Source organism: Pecten maximus, chromosome 1 (assembly GCF_902652985.1).
Source record: "Pecten maximus chromosome 1, xPecMax1.1, whole genome shotgun sequence".
Lineage (NCBI taxonomy): Eukaryota > Metazoa > Mollusca > Bivalvia > Pectinida > Pectinidae > Pecten > Pecten maximus.
The window spans coordinates 50,292,449-50,317,096 of NC_047015.1; the positions used below are offsets into that span (position 1 = coordinate 50,292,449).

Here is a 24,648-nt window from a genome sequence, read left to right on the forward strand (position 1 = left end):
GAACATCGTTGTCTGAAAGTTTCGATATTTAATGACTTTGAAACCATTTATTTCCCGACGTTTCATTAGTTACAATGGCCCTTGAACAATTCATTTTTCATTGTATAAAGTTTTATTTGTTCAAATTATCGAAGAATGCTATATCATACAACAATTCGAAAGTTTCCAAGGTAATAGAACTATAGTTATTAAAGATTTCAATAACTAAAAGCGTCCTAGAACTAATCACCCTATCACTTTACCTAGATCATTCTCTCACACATTTGTATTAGTTATAAAGTTCCGAGATCCATCTCTCACACATTTGTATTAGTTATAAAGTTCCTGGATCCATCCCTCTCACACATTTGTATTAGTTATAAAGTTCCGTGATCCATCTGTCTCACACATTTGTATTAGTTATAAAGTTCCGTGATCCATCTGTCTCACACATTTGTATTAGTTATAAAGTTCCGAGAGCCATCTCTCACACATTTGTATTAGTTATAAAGTTCCGAGAGCCATCTGTCTCACACATTGGTATTAGTTATACATTTCCGTGATCCATCTGTCTCACACATTTGTATTAGTTATAAAGTTCCGTGATCCATCTGTCTCACACATTTGTATTAGTTATAAAGTTCCGGGATCCATCTGTCTCACACATTTGTATTAGTTATAAAGTTCCGTGATCCATCTCTCACACATTTGTATTAGTTATAAAGTTCCGTGATCCATCTGTCTCACACATTTGTATTAGTTATAAAGTTCCGTGATCCATCTCTCACACATTTGTATTAGTTATACAGTTCCTGGATCAATCTCTCACACATTTGTATTAGTTATACAGTTCCTGGATCAATCTCTCACACATTTGTATTAGTTAGAAAGTTCCGGGATCCATATCTCTCACACATTTGTATTAGTTATAAATGTCCGGGATCAATCTCTCACACATTTGTATTAGTTAGAAAGTTCCGGGATCAATCTCTCACACATTTGTATTAGTTAGAAAGTTCCGGGATCCATCTCTCACACATTTGTATAAGTTATACAGTTCCTGGATCAATCTCTCGTACACATTTGTATTACTTATAAAGGTGTTATACCAATCTCCCTCACAAAGTTTTATTACTAAAAAGGTTCTAGATCCATCTCTCTTTCACATTTTTATTAATTGCATTATTTTAGTCCCATTAACACAATGAGGTTATTTGAAGATGATATAAATGAATGTTAGGGCCACTGGCGGGCTTTTTATAGTTCTGTCACACTGAAACACCATATCTGGACAAAGTATCGTAACACCTCACCTGGTCACGTGTTACTCTCAACGGTGGAACCAACCGCGAAATATCAAACAATACCAATGCGATCTACAATGTATATATTTCGGCTGTGGTGACTTTCTATCTTTTTTATTAAGCTATGTTTTTACCAAAACTGGATCAAGAGAATTGTATATCTACAAGATAAGTTTTGGCTTTCAAAGCCCTTTGCGTATTTTAACAAGAATATATGTACCTAGCATGAATGTGTACGGAGTCATCACCAGTTCACTGAGTGAAGCGCCCTAATCCAGGAATAGAAGACAATCAGCGAACAACTCGGTGCGACGGAAATCGCCGGATCTTATATGTATTCGGCAACAGATCATTGTTTTACTCAGTCATCAGGATATTAATACCGATAAAACGGGGGTTTTAGCTTCTGTGATGAGATTGACACTTTGTATTACTATCTGCCAACTGACCGAGCCCATTCTGTATGCTGATTAGTTCAGTTCGTCTAGTCATTCTGTCAATCCCTCGTGCCATACAAATATTCCGGCTCTACCATGTCCGACTATCTGTTTGTTTTGAGGGGTGTTAATATCTTGTGTCTTTTCTACAATTCTTTGTAGTAATGGGCTTCAGCGCCTAAAGTTTCCCATATAATAGAAGGCTAAAAATTTGTAAATATTCTCAAAATATAGGTCTAGCGATATATAAGTATCTCCTCGCAACGAGTTTGCATTTCAATCACCTGAGGTCAAAAATGAAGTCAATATCACTATGAATAGATGGGTGATGTCATCGCTCTACAGACTTCATCAATGATCTAGTTGTCCTCTTCATATACCTGCCCTGCAGGGCGTAAGATTTGTACCTGCTGCACCAATTGCATGATCGTTCAGCATTCAGCATACTTAGAGTGGGACGATTGGTTAGCCCGTTGTCAGTATTAATGTGACCGGGTGGGGTGTCCTGCTTCAGTGTGGTAGCACTATAAATCGGCAAAAGTTCCGGCCTATCACAAGGAGACTTAACACGAACATACCGCAGCCTCCCAAAACACACATACGCACTCACCACACGCATGCATGTCGCACGCACGGGAGGCCGTCCTTAAATGACTGTTAATAGGACGTTAAACAAAATAAACCAAACCAAACTCTTCATATATATGTACTTACTCACAACCATTATCTTATAAGATTGTGTTTTAACCACCGAAGATCAAAATTGAGGTTACTGCTACTATAAATAGATTTGTGTTGTCCATGCAATAACGATATATGCGAGTTTGACATGCAGTTTTATATACCTATTAAAAACGAATCTAAGATGGATAGTACTGGTACAAATCGGGGAAATCCCCCTTGGGGGAAGGGGAGGTGGGGGGGGGGGGGGGGGGGGGGGGGGGGGGGGGGGCAGTATTTAGAGATTTACCAAAGACAAAAGGTACTAGCACTATATAAAGTTAAGGCCAAAAAGCTATAATTCGAGATAAGCAGAAAATATCAATAGAGTAAATCACCGCAGTGTGATTACGACAAATAATGGTTGGTGATGATCGTACGAATGATTTATGGTCAGCAGCATGATCTCGATTGAAAAATACTCTTAATTTCTTCTGCGATATTATGTCAACAGTGTCCGATGAGTTTGGTTCCGTTTTCACCATCCTGATTGTCATTTTGAGAATGTGACTTCAACCGGTTTGACCTAAATTTGTAGGTGGGTGTCGCCGTGACCTAGATTTGTAGGTGGGTGTCGCCGTGACCTAGATTTGTAGGTGGGTGTTGTCGATGAAGCAAAAGACGCTTACCCTTTGGACCTGGTCTTATTCTCCTTATACTTCTTCAATGGTCTCCGTGCAAATCTATACTTTTTCATATCTGCCATAGTTTTATCGATTTAGAGTTGATATTATGGTTTCGTCATAAGTTGGGTATTCTCTGTTGTTGTTGTTGTTGTTGTTGTTGTTAGTGGTGGTGCTTTTGTTGTTGTTGCTGCTAGTAGTGGTGGCGCTGTGGCTGGTGCTTTTGTTGTTTTTGTTAGTGGTAGTGGTGGTGTCGTTGTTGTGTTGTTGGTGTTGTTGTTGGTGGTGGTGGTGGTGATGGTGTTGTTGTTGCTGTTGTTGTTGTTGTTGTTGTTAGTGATAGTGGTGGTTGTGGTGGTGGTGGTGTTGTTGTTAGTGATAGTGGTGATAGTGGAGGTGGTGGTGGTTGTGGTGGTGGTGTTGTCGTTGTTGCTGGTGGTGATATAAAGCATATAAGATATTTTATGAAGAAAGTTAAATGAGATATCTTGTACATTTAATGACACATCTTATATACATAATTTTGCCATATTTTATATTTTTATAAGATATCTTATATGCTATTTGAAATTTCTTATAAAAGATTTATTTCATAAAATTTATTTTACAAACAAATAAGATATCTTATACATGTATACGTTATAAGATATCTTACATAATTTTGTTAATGACATGATCAGCATTGCTCCATGAAACAGCCCTAATGTAATACAAAGTATTACCTGTCCTTGTGAAGTGTCCATGCAGTGTAAATAGTCGAGAAAACTTAAGGAAATATTCCAAACGTTCAGAATGATGACACACAGTTCCTTTCCGGATATCACATCTTAGCACAAGGTCCACAATGCTGGCTGAAGGGGAACACATGAAATGCACGTGCACGACCTGTAGGCTGTCCAATATCGGCCTTCTTATGTATTCATGCTCGGCCTGTTCAATCTGCCTGATCAAATTCACAATACTTGTTTTTATCTTAAAAATAAAAGCATTTTAGACAATACCTTTTTTAACTCACCTGGTCCGAAGGACCAAGGTGAGCTTATGCCATACCGTGGCGTCCGTCGTCCGTCGTCCGTCCGTCGTCTGTCGTCCGTCCGTCAACAATTGACTTCTTCTTCATAACCGCTGATCAGAATTTGAACAAATTTGGTCAGAAGAATCCCTATGGGTAGGGGACTCAAAATTGTACAAATGATGGGGCTGACCCCCCAGGGACCTGAGGGGCGGGGCCAAAAGGAGTCAATTTGGCTCTATTAATATAAACAACTTCTTCTCTGAAACCGAGTAAAGGATATTCTTCCTATTTGCCAGGAAGCATCACTATGGGATGAGGATTCAAAATTGTACAAATGGTGGTGCTGACCCCCTAGGGGCCTGAGGGGCGGGGCCAAAATGGGTCAATATAGCTATATTGATATTAACGACTTCTTCTCTGAAACCGAGAAAAGGATATTGCTCATATTTGCCTTGTAACAACACTATGGGGTGGGGATTAAAAATTGTACAAATGGTGTGGCTGACCCCCGGGGGGGCCTGAGGGGCGGGGCCAAGAGGGGTCAATTTGGCTAAATTGATATGAACAACTTCTCCTCTGAAACTAAGGAAGGTGGGGTCTACCTCCCTGGGGGCTGAGGGGCGGGACCAAAAAGTGTCAATTCGGCTAAATTGATATAAACAACTTCTTCTCTGAAACTAAGTGATGGATATCACTCGCATTTGTGTGGTAGCATCCCTATGGGGTTGCGCCAAAAGTCAATTTCATTTCATAGATTAATGCATTTTTTGGCATAAAAACCTCACGTACCCATATACAATGCCTATGATATATTGACATAGCAATACCAGTGACAAATATACTTAATCATCATTCTTGTTTCATATCTCATGAAATCCAGGTGAGCGATACAGGCCCTCTGGGTCTCTTGTTTTAATTTGCAAGACATACAGATTATTTCAGTATACATGTCAAAAAGGTCATTATTATATATATCTTACGTATAATGTGTAATATTTTGATCTGTGCTGTGTCGAAAAATACTTTGAACTCATATCACTTCTCATGTAAGTAGAGCGGCCTTACACAGTATTTTTGTTAAAAGATGACCAAACTATGGTGTTCCGTTAGGGCCAAATTTCCAATATCGCTCCTTCGACCTAAACGCGAAGGAGCGAAACCATGATGGCGAAGGAGCGAGGGAGCAAAGAGGCGAAGGAGCGAAAATATGATGGCAAAGTAGCGAAAACACGATGGCGAAGGAGCGATGGAACGTCGCTCCTTAGCCTTCATGTTTTCGCTCCTTCGCCATCGTATTTTCGCTCCTTTGCTCCTTCGCGTTTAGGTCGATATTGGAAATTTGGCCCTAACGGAACACCATACCGAACTGCTTTTGTTCCTATTTTGAGAAATATTGTTGAATTCGCACCAAATTTTCTGCTACTTATAATACAAAGTACACGCGTACAGGTACTGTATTTTTGATGATAGCTAGTCGTTAATCTCGGGTAAAGATCCCGAGGTGTGTGGTTCGACACTTACTCACCGTTTCTCGGTGTGCTTCTCGGGCAGCTCGGAAACTGACAGGTCTGTGCTGTCGTGGATGTTTCCTTGGTCGAGACACCGTTCTGGATGGCATGCAACGGGTCTCCTATATGTTGCTCAGTGAGGGATGTTCACCAACTACTACAAGAACACGCCTCAAAATGACCCTGTCTGTTCAAGGGGAGATAAACCCAGAAAAAAACTAAAGTAGGAAATAGCTGTAACTATAGCTCACACATGCGCTTGGGACAGGCAGTTTATTTAAAACACCTATATGACCTTGATTCACAGTTTTAGTTCAGTTTGGTTCATAGAGTACCCTGTTGTCAAGGTTTTCTAAAAACAAGAACTAGAAACCAGGGTCTATATAAGGTAGAGCTTTGTAAGTACTGTAATGAAATAGCTTAATCATATGTACATATCGATCGGAGGGGCATATTTGGAAACAGGGACTTCAGCTATTCACTTCTTATTCTGCACCTTCAATAAATTCTAGGTGACTTCAAATATTTTGAAAAGCAATATCATTATTATTTTCGATAATCTGACTCCAGGCACTATATGGTTCGGTTGAGATTCCAAATACACCTATTATATATCGGCCATAGGAATGATAAAATATATAGCAAAGGTATTTTATAAGTTCAAATTACTAGGTAGTTTATTATGATTTACAAAATGTATAACTACAAATGCCTGTGACTTGTCAAATTGTTATGAATACTGAAACATTATTTTTAGTGAGACAAATTATTCTCAACTTTATACTGATTAATTGCTCCTGAATTACGGTAATTCATTAAAAAGCATTCCTTTTTTATGAAAATTGGAAGCCCCCGGAAAAAAAAACGAAATAAAGAAATAACTTTATCCAGTGTCAAGTGAATCAGCATCTGGTAGTCATGTATAAAGGGAAGCAACTCTAGGTAATATTAAAACCTTTATTATTATCATTAAATACAAAAAGCTAGCTCACACATGTAGAATACACAAAATAAATAGATTCATGTCGCCCTCATCCATACTGACGTGAAAAGTGCTAGGTAATATTTCACAGAAACAAGACGGAGTTGAAAACACAACCAAAAAATAATATTAACACACTGAATTGTGAAATATTTTAAGATAGGTTCAAAATTGTTCGTGGTATTTTCTAATTTACAAATAGGATAAGAATATTTCGCTTTTGTCATTAATTGAAAACTTTAATTAGAAGAGAATAATAATAAGCATGGCTAATTCGACAATAATTGTGAATTCATATCTAATACATTTATTGAGATATTACACAAAACGGAGAAGATGATGAGTCTGGCAGTCTTCTCGTCAATCTTACTGCGTGTACAGAATTAATTGGTTACCATCTTATTCCAACATTTTTTGGAGGAACCCATATTCAAATTAATCAAAATACAAAAGTGAACTTGTTCTGATAAACCAACACTTGCATGTATATGAGTATTTCTGAAACTCGTCTCAGATCGACGTTGGTATCGCATGACTTGACTTTTTAGTCTGTGCATGAAATTGGTTGAAGGGAAATAAACTAACATTGTGAGCAGATACCACATCATAAAAATATTATGAACTTTTTATGACATCTGTAGACCCAGCATTGCAAGTTTACAAAATAAATAACACAAAAAAGTAGTCCAAAGTATGATACTGGTATATATACACACTGAACCAAACACATCTTTATCACTGTCATTGTTTAAATGAACATCAAGATATTATCACTAGTGGAATAAAATAACAAACTATTCTTATAGATTCAACAATAAACAAAACACACACAACGGAATGATACAGTGAGATTGATAATAATAAAGTATAATCATGGCACTTCAAACGACCTTCACACTTTAACAGGGTCAAAGTATGTGACCTTAACCTTCGGTTGTCATAGCAACACAAGTGGTTGTCTCTATTTTGTGAGTGAGATTGATAAATGAAAATGACTATAGTTTTGCTACTCCACAACTGCAAGTACCTTGAAAAATGATACATATTCTTTACCAGTCTCAAATCAAACAGAAACCAAATCTGATTGGTTGTTTGGAGTTAAAAACCTTTTAAAGACCAATTACAAAGCTTTTCAACAATTTAGTTCACAGGGACAAAATTCCCAAGACAAATGTCCATATACACATGTATTATATATGTAATAAATATACGGACACTTTGTTGTGAATATGTGCCAAGTCCCTGTGTCCCCTCAATTTGGTTGCATTTTTTTCTTTAATCATGAGTTTGAAAATTGCTAAACTTCTTGCATCAGCAATATTATTTCCCAGAACATTACTTGATCTTAAATGAATTCTGTTTTATCCATCTACATAAATTTTCTCTTATATGGAATATATCACATGCATCCTTAAGAAATTTAGATTGCTTAAAATACTAATATAGCTACTGAGTAAAACATCTAAAAACTAAGTAGTTTTCAACCAATTATTTATCAAAGAAAAAAAAAAGATATAAATTATGCATCACTATGGTTATAAACATCTAACAGTAGCACAGGTACATATCATAATCCATGTTTCCCCCTGGTTACAACGGATTGTCACCCCAAAAAGGACAATGGTCATTATAATGCAATAATGAAATGAATGACAATTAATGAACGCTAATAATCTATACGCTATCTGCTGTACATTAAGGATGAAAGCTGAGAAAAGAGATGATTTTCCATTTGTTGGAGATGCTAACACTAATGACTGATGATATGGAGGCTGAATTTGGTACAGAAATGTTTAAAGATTTCCTGTATTCCATTTATGTGTTTGATGATGAAGCTGATGCATAGATGATATCCCTCATATAGACCCGCAATGAAATTGCGACACAATGCTAGATATACAATCGTATCTACACCCTCGGCACAAAGTATCTTCATACTCATACTTATAAAACAAAAAGTAACGCAATTGTATTTATCCCTCAATATATTTTACCGGTAAATATGTACTGGTAAACAGATTTTTTAACAATACAAAGCAATGCTACCCATCATCTAGATTGTGAAATTTATGATATAAGGGTTTTCCTTGGTATCTCAAAAATAATCATCTTCCTCCTAAAATACAAGTAATGCTTTCCCTACATTTATTTTTTCACTTTTCTACCAAAAAAAAAAAAAAAATGCTTTTGTGTTATATATACAATGAAGAAATGTTTTAATATCATTCTAGGGTTTCTGGAGATATTTTTTTCCATTTTGCAGGAGAATTTTTTTATTTTGATAATCAATGACGCTTTGACCTCAATAAACATAAACAGGAAAAGCTATCACTGTTTCTACTCATATTCAGAATTATTAACATCAAAAAGCTTGCGCAAAAAGAATATAGATCTAGTGAAACTTCCTGCATAAAAGAATAAAGAAGGGATCAACTTTACTTTGATGATTTCTTTCATTTGTTCTATGTTTAACAAATGTTAATTAACCTCTATACCTTAAAAACCTATGCCTAACATCACAAAACTATGTACAGCTCAAACTTTAATCAAAATAAGTCTTCAAATATATTCTACAAAGACAAAGTTAAATATAATCTCATAAAATGTGTAGTTCTAGAGACAATTGGCAAGTTCAGGACAACAATGTCAGTATTGTATTGTATAACAGGTGAGGACTTAAGTAAAAAAGACCTCGAAAACTAGAGAACTCGGTTTCATAAACATTCCCAAGCTGAAGAAATTCCTATTCATAATTTATCCAATACGAGGAATTACAGGTTTGGAGTTGGAAGTAAAATTTACTTAAAAAATTTTACCATGAAAAATCAACTAAAATTTCTTGCAGTTTAGGAACATTTGAGAAACTGAAGCTATAAAATAAACTTTTCATAAGGCACAAAGAGTTTTTTGTTATAAATATGTTGGTTATTGTTTAACTTAAGAATAAGTACTGTACCCTTTCCTAGAAACTAGACTTTTTCTCAGCGTACACACACACAGGCCCACAGTAACTTAAACCTATATTTAGGTCAAAGAATTTGACAAGGTACTGTACTGTTACATGCATTTAGAGACTTGATTTCTTGATCTTTGTGATCGTGAGGTGATTATAGGCTGATTTGAAATTAACATGTTTCTTTCTGAAATCTTAAGTTTTACTATATTCCGATTATTTTACTAACAAATACAGTCAAACCTGTCAATAGAGGACACCAAAATGACAGATCAAAAGTGTCCTATAGACAAGTGTCCTTTATAGACAAGTGTCCTTTATAGACAAGTGTCCTTTATACAGAGGTTAATTATATAGTAAATTGGAAAGAGTGGGTCTTATGAGTTCCTCCTTTATAGACAGGTGTCCTTTTACAGAGGTTAATTATATAGTAAATTGGAAGGAGTTGGTCTGATGAGTCTGTCCTTTATAGACAGGTGTCCTTTATACTGAGGTTAATTATATAGTAAATTGGAAAGAGTGGGTCTGATGAGTCTGTCCTTCATCGACAGATGTCCTTTTTACAGAGGTTAACTATATAGTAAATTGGGAGGAGTGGGTCTGATGAGTCTGTCCTGTATAGACAGGTGTCCTTTATACAGAGGTTAATTATATAGTAAATTGGAAGGAGCGGTCTTACGAGTCTGTCCTTTATAGACAGGTGTCCTTTATACAGAGATTAACTATATAGTAAATTGGGAGGAGTGGGTCTGATGAGTATGTCCTGTATAGACAGGTGTCCTTTTACAGAGGTTAATTATATAGTAAATTGGAAGGAGCGTGTCTTACGAGTCTGTCCTTTATAGACAGGTGTCCTTTTTACAGAGGTTAACTATATAGTAAATTTGGAGGAGTGGGTCTGATGAGTCTGTCCTTTATAGACAAGTGTCCTGTATGTAGAGGTGTCCCTTACAACAGGATTAACTGTATATCTTACTCTTTCCTTTTTATCCTCTCTATGAGTAAATCCTCTTTTTATCCCTGTCATATCATTCAACTTTTCCACTTTCAATAATTCCACAGGCATCTGCATCTGGTTAGTATTTTAAAAAAGAAATACTAGCTCCTACTCCTAAAATATGAATATATATGTGGTAGGAGGAGGTGCTAATTTTTGTTTTTTATACATACTTACCAGATCAAGACACCTATGGTCATACCTACAGATTTTCTCAGTATATTTTACATTATTTTCCAGTTCATTAGAAAATCATATCCTAATTATTGTCCCCATGTTTCAATACAGAACCATTATTCCAGCAAGTATTTTTCAAGAAATTTCATCCTACCTCTTCCTATAATAACATGCTTACATGCTAATCCTTGTTTTCACATTTTTATAACCAAATCTGTCTTAAAAATGTATTCTTTTTAATAATCCTAATCTACTGTCCCTGTATTATCTACTCCCTGGTTATAGATTTTTTTTTTTCCTTGAGAAAAATGAAAATGTCAATATTTTGTTGAAGTTATCTCCCTTTACCCTCCTTCACACAATCATACATGTAGAATTTGGTTTGGTTTATTTTGTTTAACGTCCTATTAACAACCAGGGTCATTTAAGGACGAGCCAGGTTTGGAGGTGGAGGAAAGCCGGAGTACCAGGAGAAAAACCACCGGCCTACGGTCAGTACCTGGCAACTGCTCCACGTAGGTTTCGAAATCGCAACTCAGGTGGAGGGCTAGTGATGAAGTGTCTGGAAACCTTAACCACTCGGCCACCACGACCCCATGTAGAAAAAAATACTTCACTAAAAGTATATAAAACATCACACAGGGTCTGAGGGATGTTGATTAATTGAAACAACCACACAAATTGCAAATTGAATATCATAATACTTTTTTACAGATGATGATATGTAGTAATGGAATATTTAAGTACCAAAAGTTCAATATTGTACAAACACAACAAGAGGCTGCACAATACATTGTCACTGACACTACTCTAATGTAATCTAGCTTAGCTAATCACAAAAGCTGCAATGACAGTGACCTAGTGGCCTCTAACTGAACATCTTATAACACAGTAATTCAGACTTGAAAATTACCTGTATGCACATACAAAATTATAGGTACATTCTGTAAATAAATGCAGCTTGAAATTTACATGTATAAGGGCCTCCTGGATGTGGATCAAGATACAATGATACAAAGAAAGTTTAGAAAGCATTTATTTGAAGGATTTGCTTTTAAGTTTTAAGTCCAATAGAGCAGAAAGAGACAGATATATATAGGTTTAATGGAATTCTTCTCACATTACCAGTAAAACGAACAAGGATGTATGGAATCATATCACAGATATATCTATTATGAATATCGAGTACCATGTATTTGATACAAATATTCGTTGACAAACACATGTAATCATGAGAGAATTTTATGAAAGATATTCCCCAAAATCTGTAAAAAATTAGTGTGAAAGTTTCTCATCCTTGAAAAACTAGTGCGGGTCCTGTCATATACTCTTACAAACTTTCCACTCGGCACCCACTCGGTAACACTTGACAAGGATAGCATATCAAAACACTTCACACATTGATATCCCTTCCAATATCAATACTGATCCTGATCTTATTCGTACTACCATACAAATACACATAACATCTATAGTTCCCTCAAGAACATGCCAAAATTATCATATTTACTCGAGATGATGAGTTTGATTAATCTATTTAGAAAGTAGAATGTTGACCCCTAATATAATACAAAGGTGTTATCTTTCAATGAGTGAACACATCAAATTCTCTTTCTATAAATAGATAGATGAATGTCATATTGATGAAATCTCAGCTGCAGCCTGAACACAATGTAATTACGGAATGTAAAATCTTTTATACTTTGGACAAGCAATACCACTGCTTGTCAGATACAGAGTATCAACATTTTACAGGGATACATTTAAAATGGAGAAAATGAGATCTGATCCCTCAGCATATTATACATAGGTTGGTATTGTGGAAAAATTACCAGGAGTCTTTAGAAGATATGTCTTCCTTTGAGGAACGTGCAGACACATATAGCACACAATAAATTAAAAACCTTACCATTCATAAGGAAAATTGACAGCATAACAAACAGACATGGACCTTTTGGTTGAAACATAAGATTTGAAATAATGGTATATTCAAATTGATCATCAATTTACACCCCAACACATGTAAACTACATCTAAAGAACCATATGAGGAGTATGGTAGATGTGTTTGCCAAGTCTCGATCAGGGACATGTATCTCTCCATTTTTACCTACCCAAGGTAAGAAGATTTCTTTGTTCACTGTCCTGAGGAGACAATCACCCTGGTTACATTCAATACAATATTTTGCAGTCCGTTACCTCCCCTCCCCCATCACAATCCCCTCTATACCCTTAACCCTCGACACATTTCGTATACCTAAAATCTTCCACCTTTTTACATACCCAGTGAGCTCCCCAATCCCCCACCCATATCACACAAAGACCAATCCTTAACCCACAGACACGCTGACCTCCCCTATCCCCCACCGCTATCACACAAAGACCAATCCTTAACCCACAGACACGCTGACCTCCCCTATCCCCCACCCCTATCACACAAAGACCAATCCTTAACCCACAGACACACTGACCTCCCCTATCCCCCCTCATGTTTCCTAATAACTCTTTGGTGAGTTGCATTCCCAATACAAGACCCCGTGAATGTTAATGTAGATATGTGTATTACAGACAGATATTCAGTAGAAGTATTCAATCCTTCTCATGACCCAACCCTGCCCCAAACTTATTGAGACATTCAGTATACATGTATGTATCTAATTCTTCTCATGACCCGACCACACCCCAAACACATTCAGTAAATGTATTTAATCCTTGTTGTGACTCAACCCCACCCCTAATAACCTATTGAGAGATATTCGGTAAATGTATTTACTCTACCCCCAATCTATTGAGAGATATTCAGTAAATGTATTTACTCTGCCCCTAACCTATTGAGAGATATTCAGTAAATGTATTTACTCTACCCCTAACCTATTGAGAGACATTCAGTAAATGTATTTAATCCTTGTGAATCGAACCAGACCTGCCCCAAAGTTATCGAGAGATATTCAGTAAATGTATTCTCTCTGGCCCTAACCTATTGAGAGATATTCAGTAAATGTATTTACTCTGCCCCTAACCTATCGAGAGATATTCAGTAAATGTATTTACTCTGCCCCTAACCTATTGAGAGATATTCAGTAAATGTATTTACTCTACCCCTAACCTATTGAGAGATATTCAGTAAATGTATTTACTCTGGCCCAAACCTATCGAGAGATATTCAGTAAATGTATTTACTCTGCCCCTAACCTATTGAGAGATATTCAGTAAATATATTTACTCTACCCCTAACCTATTGAGAGATATTCAGTAAATGTATTTGCTTCCTGTTGTGGACTTCTCCAGAGAGGGCATCACTTCCTCAACACTGGGCTGTAGTTTTTTGTAGTCACTTGTTTTCGGTCGTCTTTGTCGCCGCCCGCCTCTGCCTTCAACAATGAACGCCACAATCTGAAAATATCAACAAAATATCATATTACCTGTAAAATAGTTTCTGTATTGAAGTAATATTGTACTTAATGTTTTTATTTACAGTATAAAGGGTTATCTTGTATATTGTGTATATACTTTACATGTATTTAAGTGTTAACTTGAATATATTTTTATGTTATGGAGGTTTGGCACAAAAACAGATCTAGAGTGAAGTGGTTTATGATGAGCCTCAGAGAGTACACCGAGGTGACAACATATACTTCCCTTCTCCTCGAAAGGTGAGCTAAAAACGTATGCAGATGAAACACAAGAGCAGACTACAATTTTTTTATATGGGTACCCATACAGGTATCCAATTAAATTATCTTAATTGCCACAAAAATACCATCAAATAATCCATGTCATAAAACACCAATCTCAAAACTATGATCAAAATACCTGAATACATTACGTGTAAATCAAAAATACAAAAATAATTTTGAAAGTAGCATATTGAGTAATTAATAGGAAGTCTGAAAAGAATTATATAAGTATTATATTACAAATCCCATTGTAGTATATTTCATCATACTGATTTTAAGATAAGGTTTATGTCTTGGTATTAAACATAAATACATGTACAGTCAAACCTCGATGATTCGAACTTCGTTGATTCGAATTTCTCGCTGTATCGAACTTTTTGCTTGGTCCCGAATTTTTTCACTATATAACACTACTAACGAAACTATGTATGATTCGAATTTTTATAAATCGAAGTTTTCGATGTATCGAACTTTTTTCATGACCCGTTAGCTATGATATTATAGGTAATTGACATCTCATAATTCGAACAAAAAATTTACCTGTACTGACCACTGGACAGGTGTTTGTCGTGACCCCTGCGGCAAGATTTCACACCTCTCCCCCAAATGCCCTGACTGACAATCGGGATAACGATAGCGTGTGTTGTCACTCCCGGTCATGGGGTTAATTAATAATCAGACCAAATTGATAGATAAAAGGTGTATTTAGAAGCCATGACATTTAATCACTCCGGTAAAACATTTCGGAATTCGTCTCTGATAATCTCCGCCGCCATTGAAATCAGCGGTCGGTGAGTAAATTTTACGGAACTGTAAAACAACCGGACCAATTTTAAACACAAACAATTAGCGATAGCTTCACTCATATTCAAAGTGTCACGTTTCAAACTTATACATAAATATCCAAGTAAATCGATTATTTGTCATTCAATCATGCATTCTCCAACCGATCGGCATTCCGTATTTTATATGCACATAACGTAAATGCACGTGTCTTTAGCAGATAAGCCTAACGACTTACGTAAGTGTGCATTGTACTTCGTTTGCTTTATCTGTTAAACGCGATATAAGTGTTTTGTAACCGATACATATTTTGTTTGATTAATAAAATGCTTAGGTATAATTAATGAAAAGAATTTTTATTTTGTTGTGTTTGAGGTATAAATTAACTTAACTATTCGATGTGAGCCTGACAGGTGACGATCAACACGAAGACACTGAGGACATGTAACGTTAACAGATACGGTCATTATCAAGAAAACATTGATCTATTGCCAACCATGAATAATTCGAAGTCCCGCTGTTTCGAAGTTTTTCTGTTAGTCCCTTGAACTTCGAAACATCGAAGTTTGACTGTAGTATATTTCATCATACTGATTTTAAGATAAGGTTTTTGTCTTGGTATTAAACATAAATGCAATGTTACCTTCTGTTTGTTGTGGAAGAGTACATATCCTGCCACATACAAAACGACTGCAGTAAGGAAGTAGGCTACAAAATGGCCAGACGAAGGTTCGTCTTCATCATCCACCTCTGAAAATTCAAAGATTAATTTGAATTATAAAAACCATTATATTTATAAATTTATGTAGATGTGCAAGTGATTGTTATATACCAGCAGAATTGCCACCAATCCATCAATATTTTGTATTTCAGTTACACATAGAAAATTAGAAGTTCTTCAAATTCAAGACACTGTGATCATTATATACTGAAACGAAAAAGAAACGCAACATGGAAAATTGTGATTAATTTTGTATTAAATATACATATCTGTATAAAAATCGCGGAAATAAACATGCACCCTGCCTAACACCCATACCAATCTTCAAAATCACCCAAGTGTGACTAGAGACCTATGCACTTCCGGCGCGGTAAAAACATCAAAAACCGTGCCTGTACAAACATATGCGTTCTTTTTTCATTCAAACCAGTATCAATTCATCACTAACATTGAGCCACATCATCGCCAATACTTTTGCAAACAATAATTCCTTTTACAATTATGCCACGGTTATCAAAGGTTGATAGAGGACGTGCTATAGCGATGCTTCTGGCAGGGAACACGCAACTTCACGTCGCTCGACAATTCAGAGTTCACAAATCGACTATTAGTCGATTAGTTTCACGTCTTAACGCAACAGGAAGAGTCGATGACCAGCCGAGATCAGGACGTCCACGCGTAACGTCGCGACGTCAAGACCGGGTTCTTAGGTTGGCACACCTGCGTAACAGGAGATTAACGGCCGCTGAAACGGCAAGGAATACGATTGGTAATCATAACCGTCGAATTCATCCCCAAACAGTGATCAACAGACTGCGTGAGGCTAATTTGCGTGCAAGGCGACAGTACGTTGGTTTACCACTAACACCGCAACGTCGAGCACGTCGTATGCAATGGGCAACGGCACATATGCCCAGACGTTTTCCTATGAGACGTTGGAGGTCTATGCTCTTCACCGATGAATCTCGATTCACGTTATTTCGAGCAGATGGCCGTCAACGTGTGTACCGGCGTCGAGGTGAACGTTTTGCTGACGCCTGTGTTTTGGAACACGACCGATTTGGGGGTGGATCAGTTATGGTTTGGGCGGGAATCTCCCATGGTTTGAAGACGCCTTTGGTGATAGTCAATGGGAATTTAACGGCCGTACGCTATCGGGATGAGATCCTTAGGCCCCATGTTGTGCCGTTTGTTAGGCAGCATCATCTAACCTTTCAGCAAGATAACGCGAGACCACACGTTGCAAGAGTCTGTAGAGACTTTCTTGCGACACAGAACATTGTTCCTATAGATTGGCCTCCATATAGCCCCGACCTGTCCCCAATCGAGCATTTGTGGGATGAATTAGACAGAAGAATTCGAAATCGCCGTAACCCCCCAAATACCCTCCCTCAGTTAGCAAATGCACTCGTCCAAGAATGGAATAACATTCCAATACGGAAAGTCAATGCCCTGATGAACTCAATGCAACAAAGAATTAGAGATGTGATAACTGTTCGAGGAGGACACACACGATATTAGGGCACGGTTTCAAAACTGCTGCCATTTCAACTTGGATTCACGTAGGGTACTACCAATCATGACCTTCTAGCAAAGTGACCTGTTCTTAAAAATCTCTAAACATTTAAAGGATGTTACATCAATATTCAATATTAACTATTACATATGAAATTTAAACATAATGCTCACAAGTATTATTTTATTAAACCTACAATTTGAAGTTGCGTTTCTTTTTCGTTTCAGTATATATAATATCCAGTGCTTATAAGCATACATGTGGGTAAACAATGCTTCTTTGACAAAACAGCTTGCAAACAATCGTGAATGTCACAGGGTAATTATATATATAATATATAATTACAGAGTCATGTTTTTCACAATGCTTTTAATTAACTCAAAGTATTAAAGAACTTTTTTTCACAGCTGCCTCCTCAGTGATGCTAGTTTATATAATTATAATATATATATATATAATCAATCTGTAATTAACCCTACATAACATGTAATGACAAGCTCATGACAAGAGCTCATGAGAAGAGCTTATGACATGCTACCCCGAGTTCTGTAGCCAATGCTCATGATCAACAGTACATATTCTGACAAACCTTGAACTTGAACTCTTAAAATGAATATATAGACATTGGGAGTCATGCCCAACTGTCTAAATTTTAACACTCTGCTGTACACATACACAGCTAGTTAATGAATATAATTACCTTCAGTGTTTACGACCGGCAATCTGTTCACCGAATTCTCGTTACTAGAGGCTTGGTTGTCTGAAAAATAAGGGGAAAACACCAGTGAAATCGGAGTCCAAAACATGTCAAAATTCAAGGAAAAGTAAAAGTAATAAATGTAAGATTTTCCATTTTGACAGCGATAACACAGCGCTGATGTTTGCAATCAAAAGAACTACGAAATGCATATATTTGTAATTCCCTAATTTAAATTACTTTAATTGTGAACAAAAGTAATTGTATATTGTGAACAAAAGTAATTGTATGGAAGATATTTAGTGATAGGACTTTGTAATTTCAGACATAATTATATCCTTTCTTGTAATCAGATGATTGCATTGTTAATAGTTGAGTTTTTTTTTGTTTTATGTTTTCTTCTTGTTTTTAAAAAAATTTTTTTTTGATAATTAAATGTTTCAAATCTTTGTATGTCGTCCCTGAATATTTAAAACAGCAATAAATCACAATTTTCAACGATATTACTAAATAGTCTAACAAACAATTATGATCAATGCCTAATAAGATACATTTCACAGTATATGTATTGATACTAATAATAATGGATAAAATCTGTAGCTAACCTCCCCTCGAACTATATATGGCCCCATGGAGTTGGAGTAAAAGGGGGATTTATGGTATATATTATCAGTGTTAGTATAGATATGCTCACCAGTATTTGTTGCAGCATTCCATCCAATATTTGAATTTGTTCCAGCATTCCCACCAGTATTTGAAAGTGTTCCAGCATTCCCACCAGTATTTGAAAGTGTTCCAGCATTCCCACCAGTATTTGAACCAGCTGTTTCAGCATTCCCACCAGTATTTGAACCAGCATTCCCTTCCGTATTTAAAAGTGTTCCAGTATTCCCACCAGTATTTGAACCAGCTGTTTCAGCATTCCCACCAGTATTTGAACCAGCATTCCCTTCAGTATTTAAAAGTGTTCCTGCATTCCCACCAGTATTTGAAAGTGTTCCAGCATTCCCACCAGTATTTGAAAGTGTTCCAGCATTCCCACCAGTATTTGAACCAGCTGTTTCAGCATTCCCACCAGTATTTGAACCAGCATTCCCTTCAGTATTTAAAAGTGTTCCAGTATTCCCACCAGTATTTGAACCAGCTGTTTCAGCATTCCCACCAGTATTTGAACCAGCATTCCCTTCAGTATTTAAAAGTGTTCCTGCATTCCCACCAGTATTTGAAAGTGTTCCAGCATTCCCACCAGTATTTGAAAGTGTTCCAGCATTCCCACCAGTATTTGAACCAGCTGTTTCAGCATTCCCACCAGTATTTGAACCAACATTCCCTTCAGTATTTGAAAGTGTTTCAGCATTCCCACCAGTATTTGAAAGTGTTCCAGCATTCCCACCAGTATTTGAACCAGCTGTTTCAGCATTCCCACCAGTATTTGAACCAGCATTCCCTTCAGTATTTGAAAGTGTTCCAGTATTCCCACCAGTATTTGAACCAGCTGTTTCAGCATTCCCACCAGTATTTGAACCAGCATTCCCTTCAGTATTTAAAAGTGTTCCTGCATTCCCAGCAGTATTTGAAAGTGTTCCAGCATTCCCACCAGTATTTGAAGCTGTTTCAGCATTCCCACCAGTATTTGAAGCTGTTTCAGCATTCCCACCAGTATTTGAAGCTGTTTCAGCATTCCCACCAGTATTTGAAGCTGTTTCAGCATTCCCTTTAGTATCCACAGCTGTTTCTGTTTTCCCATCAATCTTCAAAGCTGCTTTGGGTTTTTCTCCAGTTTTTTCCGTTCCATTTACAACTATTTCAGAGTTTCCACCAGTATTCCCACCTGTTTCAGCTACAACTGGTTCAGCACTCCCACCAACACTTGTCCTTGTTCCAGTCGTCCCATTAGTATTCACAACCATTCCACCTGCAACAGGTGCAACAGTTCCATGGTTTCCTCCAGTATTTTTCCCTGTTTCAACCTTCTCACCAGTATCTGCAGCTATTCCAGTCGCAACTGTTCCGGCCTTTCCGTCAGTATTCATAAACAAGCCATGGTCTCCACCAATTTCAGTGTCTGTTCCATTAGTTCTATCAGTGTTTGATCTTGTGACACTTTCAGCTTTCTCGTCAATTTTTTTAGTTGTAGAGTTAACCCCGGTATTCCCTGGTGTTTCGGTACTCCCACCAACATCAGTACCAGTTACAGTTTTTGTGGTAGTATTCCCTGGTGTTTCGGTACTCCCACCAACATTAGTACCAGTTACAGTTTTTGTGGTAGTATTCCCTGCTGTCTTGATATCCCCAATAACAATATTACTAGTTCCAGTTTTTGCGGTAGTATTCCCTGTTGTTTCGGTATTTCCACTAACATTAGTAACAGTTCCAGTTTTTGTGGTAGTATTCCCTGTTGTTTTGGTGTTCCCACTATCATAAGTACCAGTTCCAGTTTTCCCGGTAGTATTTGTGTCTGCTCCAGCAGTTCCATGATTATCCAGTTTTGTGTGAGTATCTTTCACAGACTCAGTCTTATGAGTTTCATCCACATTTCCCTGACCTATTTAAAACAAGTCATGACTGCATGTTTATTTGATTTACTTAGACATTCATTTTTTATTACACTTATACATACATTTTTGTACTTATAAATATTCAAGTGATATTGGTAATTGTAAGATAAATCTTTCTACTGAGCTGCAATCTTATATTAATTGACCTTATTAAAAAGCACAGGGATTTTGACACAAATTTCTAATATGCAGTACAGATATACATGTTCCAAGATGTATAATGTATAAACATAATATGGATCGTTGTTTATGAATATACATGTGCCAAGTCTGTCAAGTAATACAGGTTCTCAAATGAGTTTTCATCCAATATGAGATTTGATTTTATGAACAAAGTCTCACTAATTTCTATTTTTGCAAGCCTTAGCGACCACGTAGAATCTAAAATATTACCTTTGGCCAGAGGTCAATATTTTATATTTAACCTGGTTAGTATAACACCATAGATTAACCAATAACCTCCCCAAAGGTCAACTGATAATAGATAAATATTAATACAAGGGCAATATCAATGGGTAACAGGCCAATTCTGTAATACGGACGTGGTTTAGGAATTTGTTCCACATATATAGGCTTCATAGCTTTGATTTCAAATTGCATTTTGAAAAGATTAATATGGTTATGGTATAAACTAAATTCCATTAAGGTAATGATGGTCTGAATCAAATATCAACAAGCATGCTGGTTTTTTGCTAAAGTAATACATGTCCCCAATCGGCCACTACTAAAAATAATAACAGTGACCTTGACCAAAAAAGTTGGAACTTGATCTGTAGCCACTCGTACTGGAGTTACATATACGTATATTACAAACTAAATATCACAAACATACCTTGAAGCTTTGCTGAGAAAGTGTATAAAACTGAGAGTTGTTGGATTGACAGACAGACAGACAGATGAAAAGAGAAGGAAACCAATAGTCGTCGTCCCTCACTCCCCGGTTTTACTGGTAGGGGACTTTATATATTATAATTTCCTTTATAATGGAAATATGACCAAAATGTACCTGTTGTTACGGTTTCTCCACCAGTTGGTTTCTTGGTACTCTCAACAGATCCTCCTGGTGTTTCTATTCCGGATCCAGATGCTTAAAAATACACATATACATTATATCAATATATATTCATTGTTAAAACACAAATTTCTTAAAATTGATATGTAGCATTCACTAACTGGGAATATATATATATAATATAATTTTGAAACTACCAAAATCACAATCAAGCCCATGGATTAATCAGCACAAAACAAGAACTTTCATATAATTAATTCCATATAGCAAAAATAGAATGTGTGTATATATCATTCCATATACAAATGTATATATATATCAGGGGTGTAAAAATATTTTTCAAACCACTTGCCCTGGGCAAGTAGAGCCCAAATATCCACTTGCCCGATCATAATTTTTACTTGCCCCAATATTTGATACAAAAAAGAATATTTTGAATCCTATGAGTGTTAATTAACAGAGTTTTTCAATCACAATTTAGAAATACAATTACTCAGTATTTCATTCCTTCAAAAATATTCATCTAAAATTAAAAGAATTATTTTATAATTAATTGTGAACCACAAGCATTAAAATTTTAGTTTTTCTATATTATTTTTCAATTCCGGAACTTTTGGTCCGGAAACCGTCTTCATTATTAGTTGCCAAATTGTACTTCCAGCAAGCATAAACCACAGGTGCCTGACTCGTTTTATAAAATAATAACATATAGAGTATGTACATATAAATGATACCTGTGTTTTTATCAGCATAAATGTCCTTAAAATGTCTTTGAACTGAATGTGCCTCTGGTGACCTAGTTTCCTCGGCTTTAGAATTTTCATTTCAGACACGAAAATAAAGTAGTTTCAATAGCTAATAGATACGTTTTTAATATATTGCAATATATCCAATTCCACAACAATAATTCTTCTGAATCACATATAACACGGGATTCTGGAAATCCAACATGAAAGTTAAGATAGGGACAATATTGTTTTCACTTGCCCAGGGCAAGTACACCAACATTTTTCACTTGCCCGAACTCAAAAACAACTTGTCCCGGGTGTCGGGCAAGTGGATTTTTACACCCCTGATATATTAACAATAACATTTAAGAGTGGTTGTACTGCACCTAATTAAGCAAATAACAATATAAATTGATTACACGACTATCATTAATATTAGATATTCTGTCTATTGGAGATAAAGATCCTGTGTTGTGGTTTTTTTCAGGACGAAAAATATGTAAAGGAGGGGTAGTGTATACATTTACAGTGGAGAGTACATGTATCTATAGGTCATGTTATTACTAGCTCTGGCTAGCAGGAGTTTCCCTGTTGCCTTGTGGTATATGATGTCTGTAACTTAGGAGAGCGAGAGGTACAGTGTATCACTAGTCCAAGACACAAGTCGTTGTGGACATGATTATGATGTTTTATTTTAATTAACATGTTACATTATAGACGAGTAATATAAATTATTGTATTACAATCGCATGCTTAATTTGTAAAAAATATATTGTACCTTGGCCTTATAAATACTTCAGGCCAAGGTATATACAACATATTTTTTACAAATTAAGCATGCGATGGTAATACAATAATTTACTCGTCTACAATGTAACATTTTAATCAAAAACATAGTAATCATCTCCACAAGTACCGGTGGTCCAAGGACTAGAGCTGGCCAGCCAGGGTTATACTTATTACTCCTTCATATTCGATATATAACATACTATTTCTTTAGTTGAATTGTATGTTGTATTGGCATATTTTCATATTTCTGTTATTTTGATTTCTGAAATTGCTTCAATATTGTAAATCGGATATCATGAAGATGCTACATATTGCTATCAACATCATGTACAGCCGCCCAAAGATTTAGTTCTCAATACCATAATTCTCATATCTACCAGATTATATATAAATGCGCAATTTGTACTGACGAAAAACACTTACAAATGACAGTATAATAAAGATATAAAGCTTTGCATATCGGCAGTTTCCCTTGACACCATGAGCTGCAGTTCATATTTTCGCCGACTTTAAAGCGACGACAAAAATCTTCTTCCGTAAACAACTTCGTTATTTCATCGTATTTGTTAGAATCCATTTTCATGTGACAAGTCGCGTTCTGTGCCGATTGCAACAAATTGCACCAGGAATTCGGATCGTCCTTTTCACATGAAAAGTTTGAAAAAGACAAATCCATTTTGGTTACTTCCCTAAAAGGTGGAAACGAGCAGTTCTGATCCAAGTAATTCTTCAGAAATGTTTTGGTATACGGTGTGGGAGCTGCAACAGAAAATCCCAGTAAAATAACAGAAATTATGAACGTCACCCTGTGAATCATCTCCGCCATCGTGTCAGAATGCAATCAGAAAGACGCTTGAAACGGTACTAAGAAAAGAACCAAGCGTACTCTGTATATCCGGATACTATGATTTAGGGGTGTGCTAGTATGGCTGTCGTGAATAATATAAATTTAGGAATTTACCACAAATTATGCTCAAACGTTCGGAACGGTTTTGAAAATAACAATAAAAAAAGATAAATGAAGAGTCATTTTAGAAAATTAAATCAAATCCTGTCATTTTATCGACTCGATGTGATCAACCTGTTTCCAAAGTAGTGCCAAATAATACATATACATGTAATAGGGCCTACTTAATAAAAGACAAAAAAGATTGAACCTTTAGGGCAAATATGTTTTATGCCACTATGAGTTGTTTACCTTAACGTCAAACGAATCGACCTTAAGATATTTTATTTTACATTAAGGTCAAATCCTTTTCTCTTAAGTGTAGATAAATCGGATCGGGTCACGTAATGACAAATATCTATCTTAAGGAAAAACTATTTTTTGCTATTTTTTACCAGGGACGTAATACTATATATGTCCATGTTTTTACATATTCGCAAGATTTCTTTTAATCTCGAGGTAAATAAAATGTACATAATGAATAAAAAAAGAGAAACATTTATTTCCCTCAAGGTCAAAAACGTTTG

At 36.1% G+C, this 24,648-nt stretch overlaps 1 protein-coding gene across 5 annotated transcripts; it reads right to left on the bottom strand.

Annotated features, from left to right (window-relative positions):
* Positions 1-6,529: 6,529 nt before the first annotated feature.
* On the bottom strand, positions 6,530-24,002 carry LOC117337039 (uncharacterized transmembrane protein DDB_G0289901-like). Of its 5 annotated transcripts, none has more exons than XR_004534743.1 (7): positions 23,599-24,002; positions 21,653-21,733; positions 18,783-20,633; positions 18,092-18,151; positions 15,798-15,904; positions 13,801-14,087; positions 6,530-13,565 (listed from the first exon to the last, which is right to left on the bottom strand). XR_004534743.1 is itself a non-coding variant. In XM_033897827.1 (7 exons), the coding sequence occupies exons 1-7, from the start codon at positions 23,999-24,001 to the stop codon at positions 13,944-13,946; spliced, it is 2,592 nt and encodes an 863-aa protein (XP_033753718.1). In that variant the 5' UTR covers position 24,002; the 3' UTR covers positions 6,530-13,943. The 5 variants fall into 5 exon arrangements, 3 of the variants coding, with proteins under 3 accessions (XP_033753718.1, XP_033753700.1, XP_033753690.1); XR_004534742.1 differs by having other exon boundaries at positions 13,758-14,087; XM_033897827.1 differs by having other exon boundaries at positions 6,530-14,087; positions 18,783-19,607; positions 19,662-20,633.
* Positions 24,003-24,648: the final 646 nt, after the last annotated feature.

Bases quoted from the DNA above. Each gene is read 5' to 3' on its own strand.
- LOC117337039 (XM_033897809.1), bottom strand. From the start codon at position 24,001: ATGGCGGAGATGATTCACAGGGTGACGTTCATAATTTCTGTTATTTTA. The intron at 20,634-21,652 runs GTACATTTTGGT...TGTTTTAAATAG, and splicing joins TGGAGAAACCGTAACAACAG to GTCAGGGAAATGTGGATGAA. The intron at 14,088-15,797 runs GTAACATTGCAT...TGATATTTTCAG, and splicing joins TCTTCCACAACAAACAGAAG to ATTGTGGCGTTCATTGTTGA.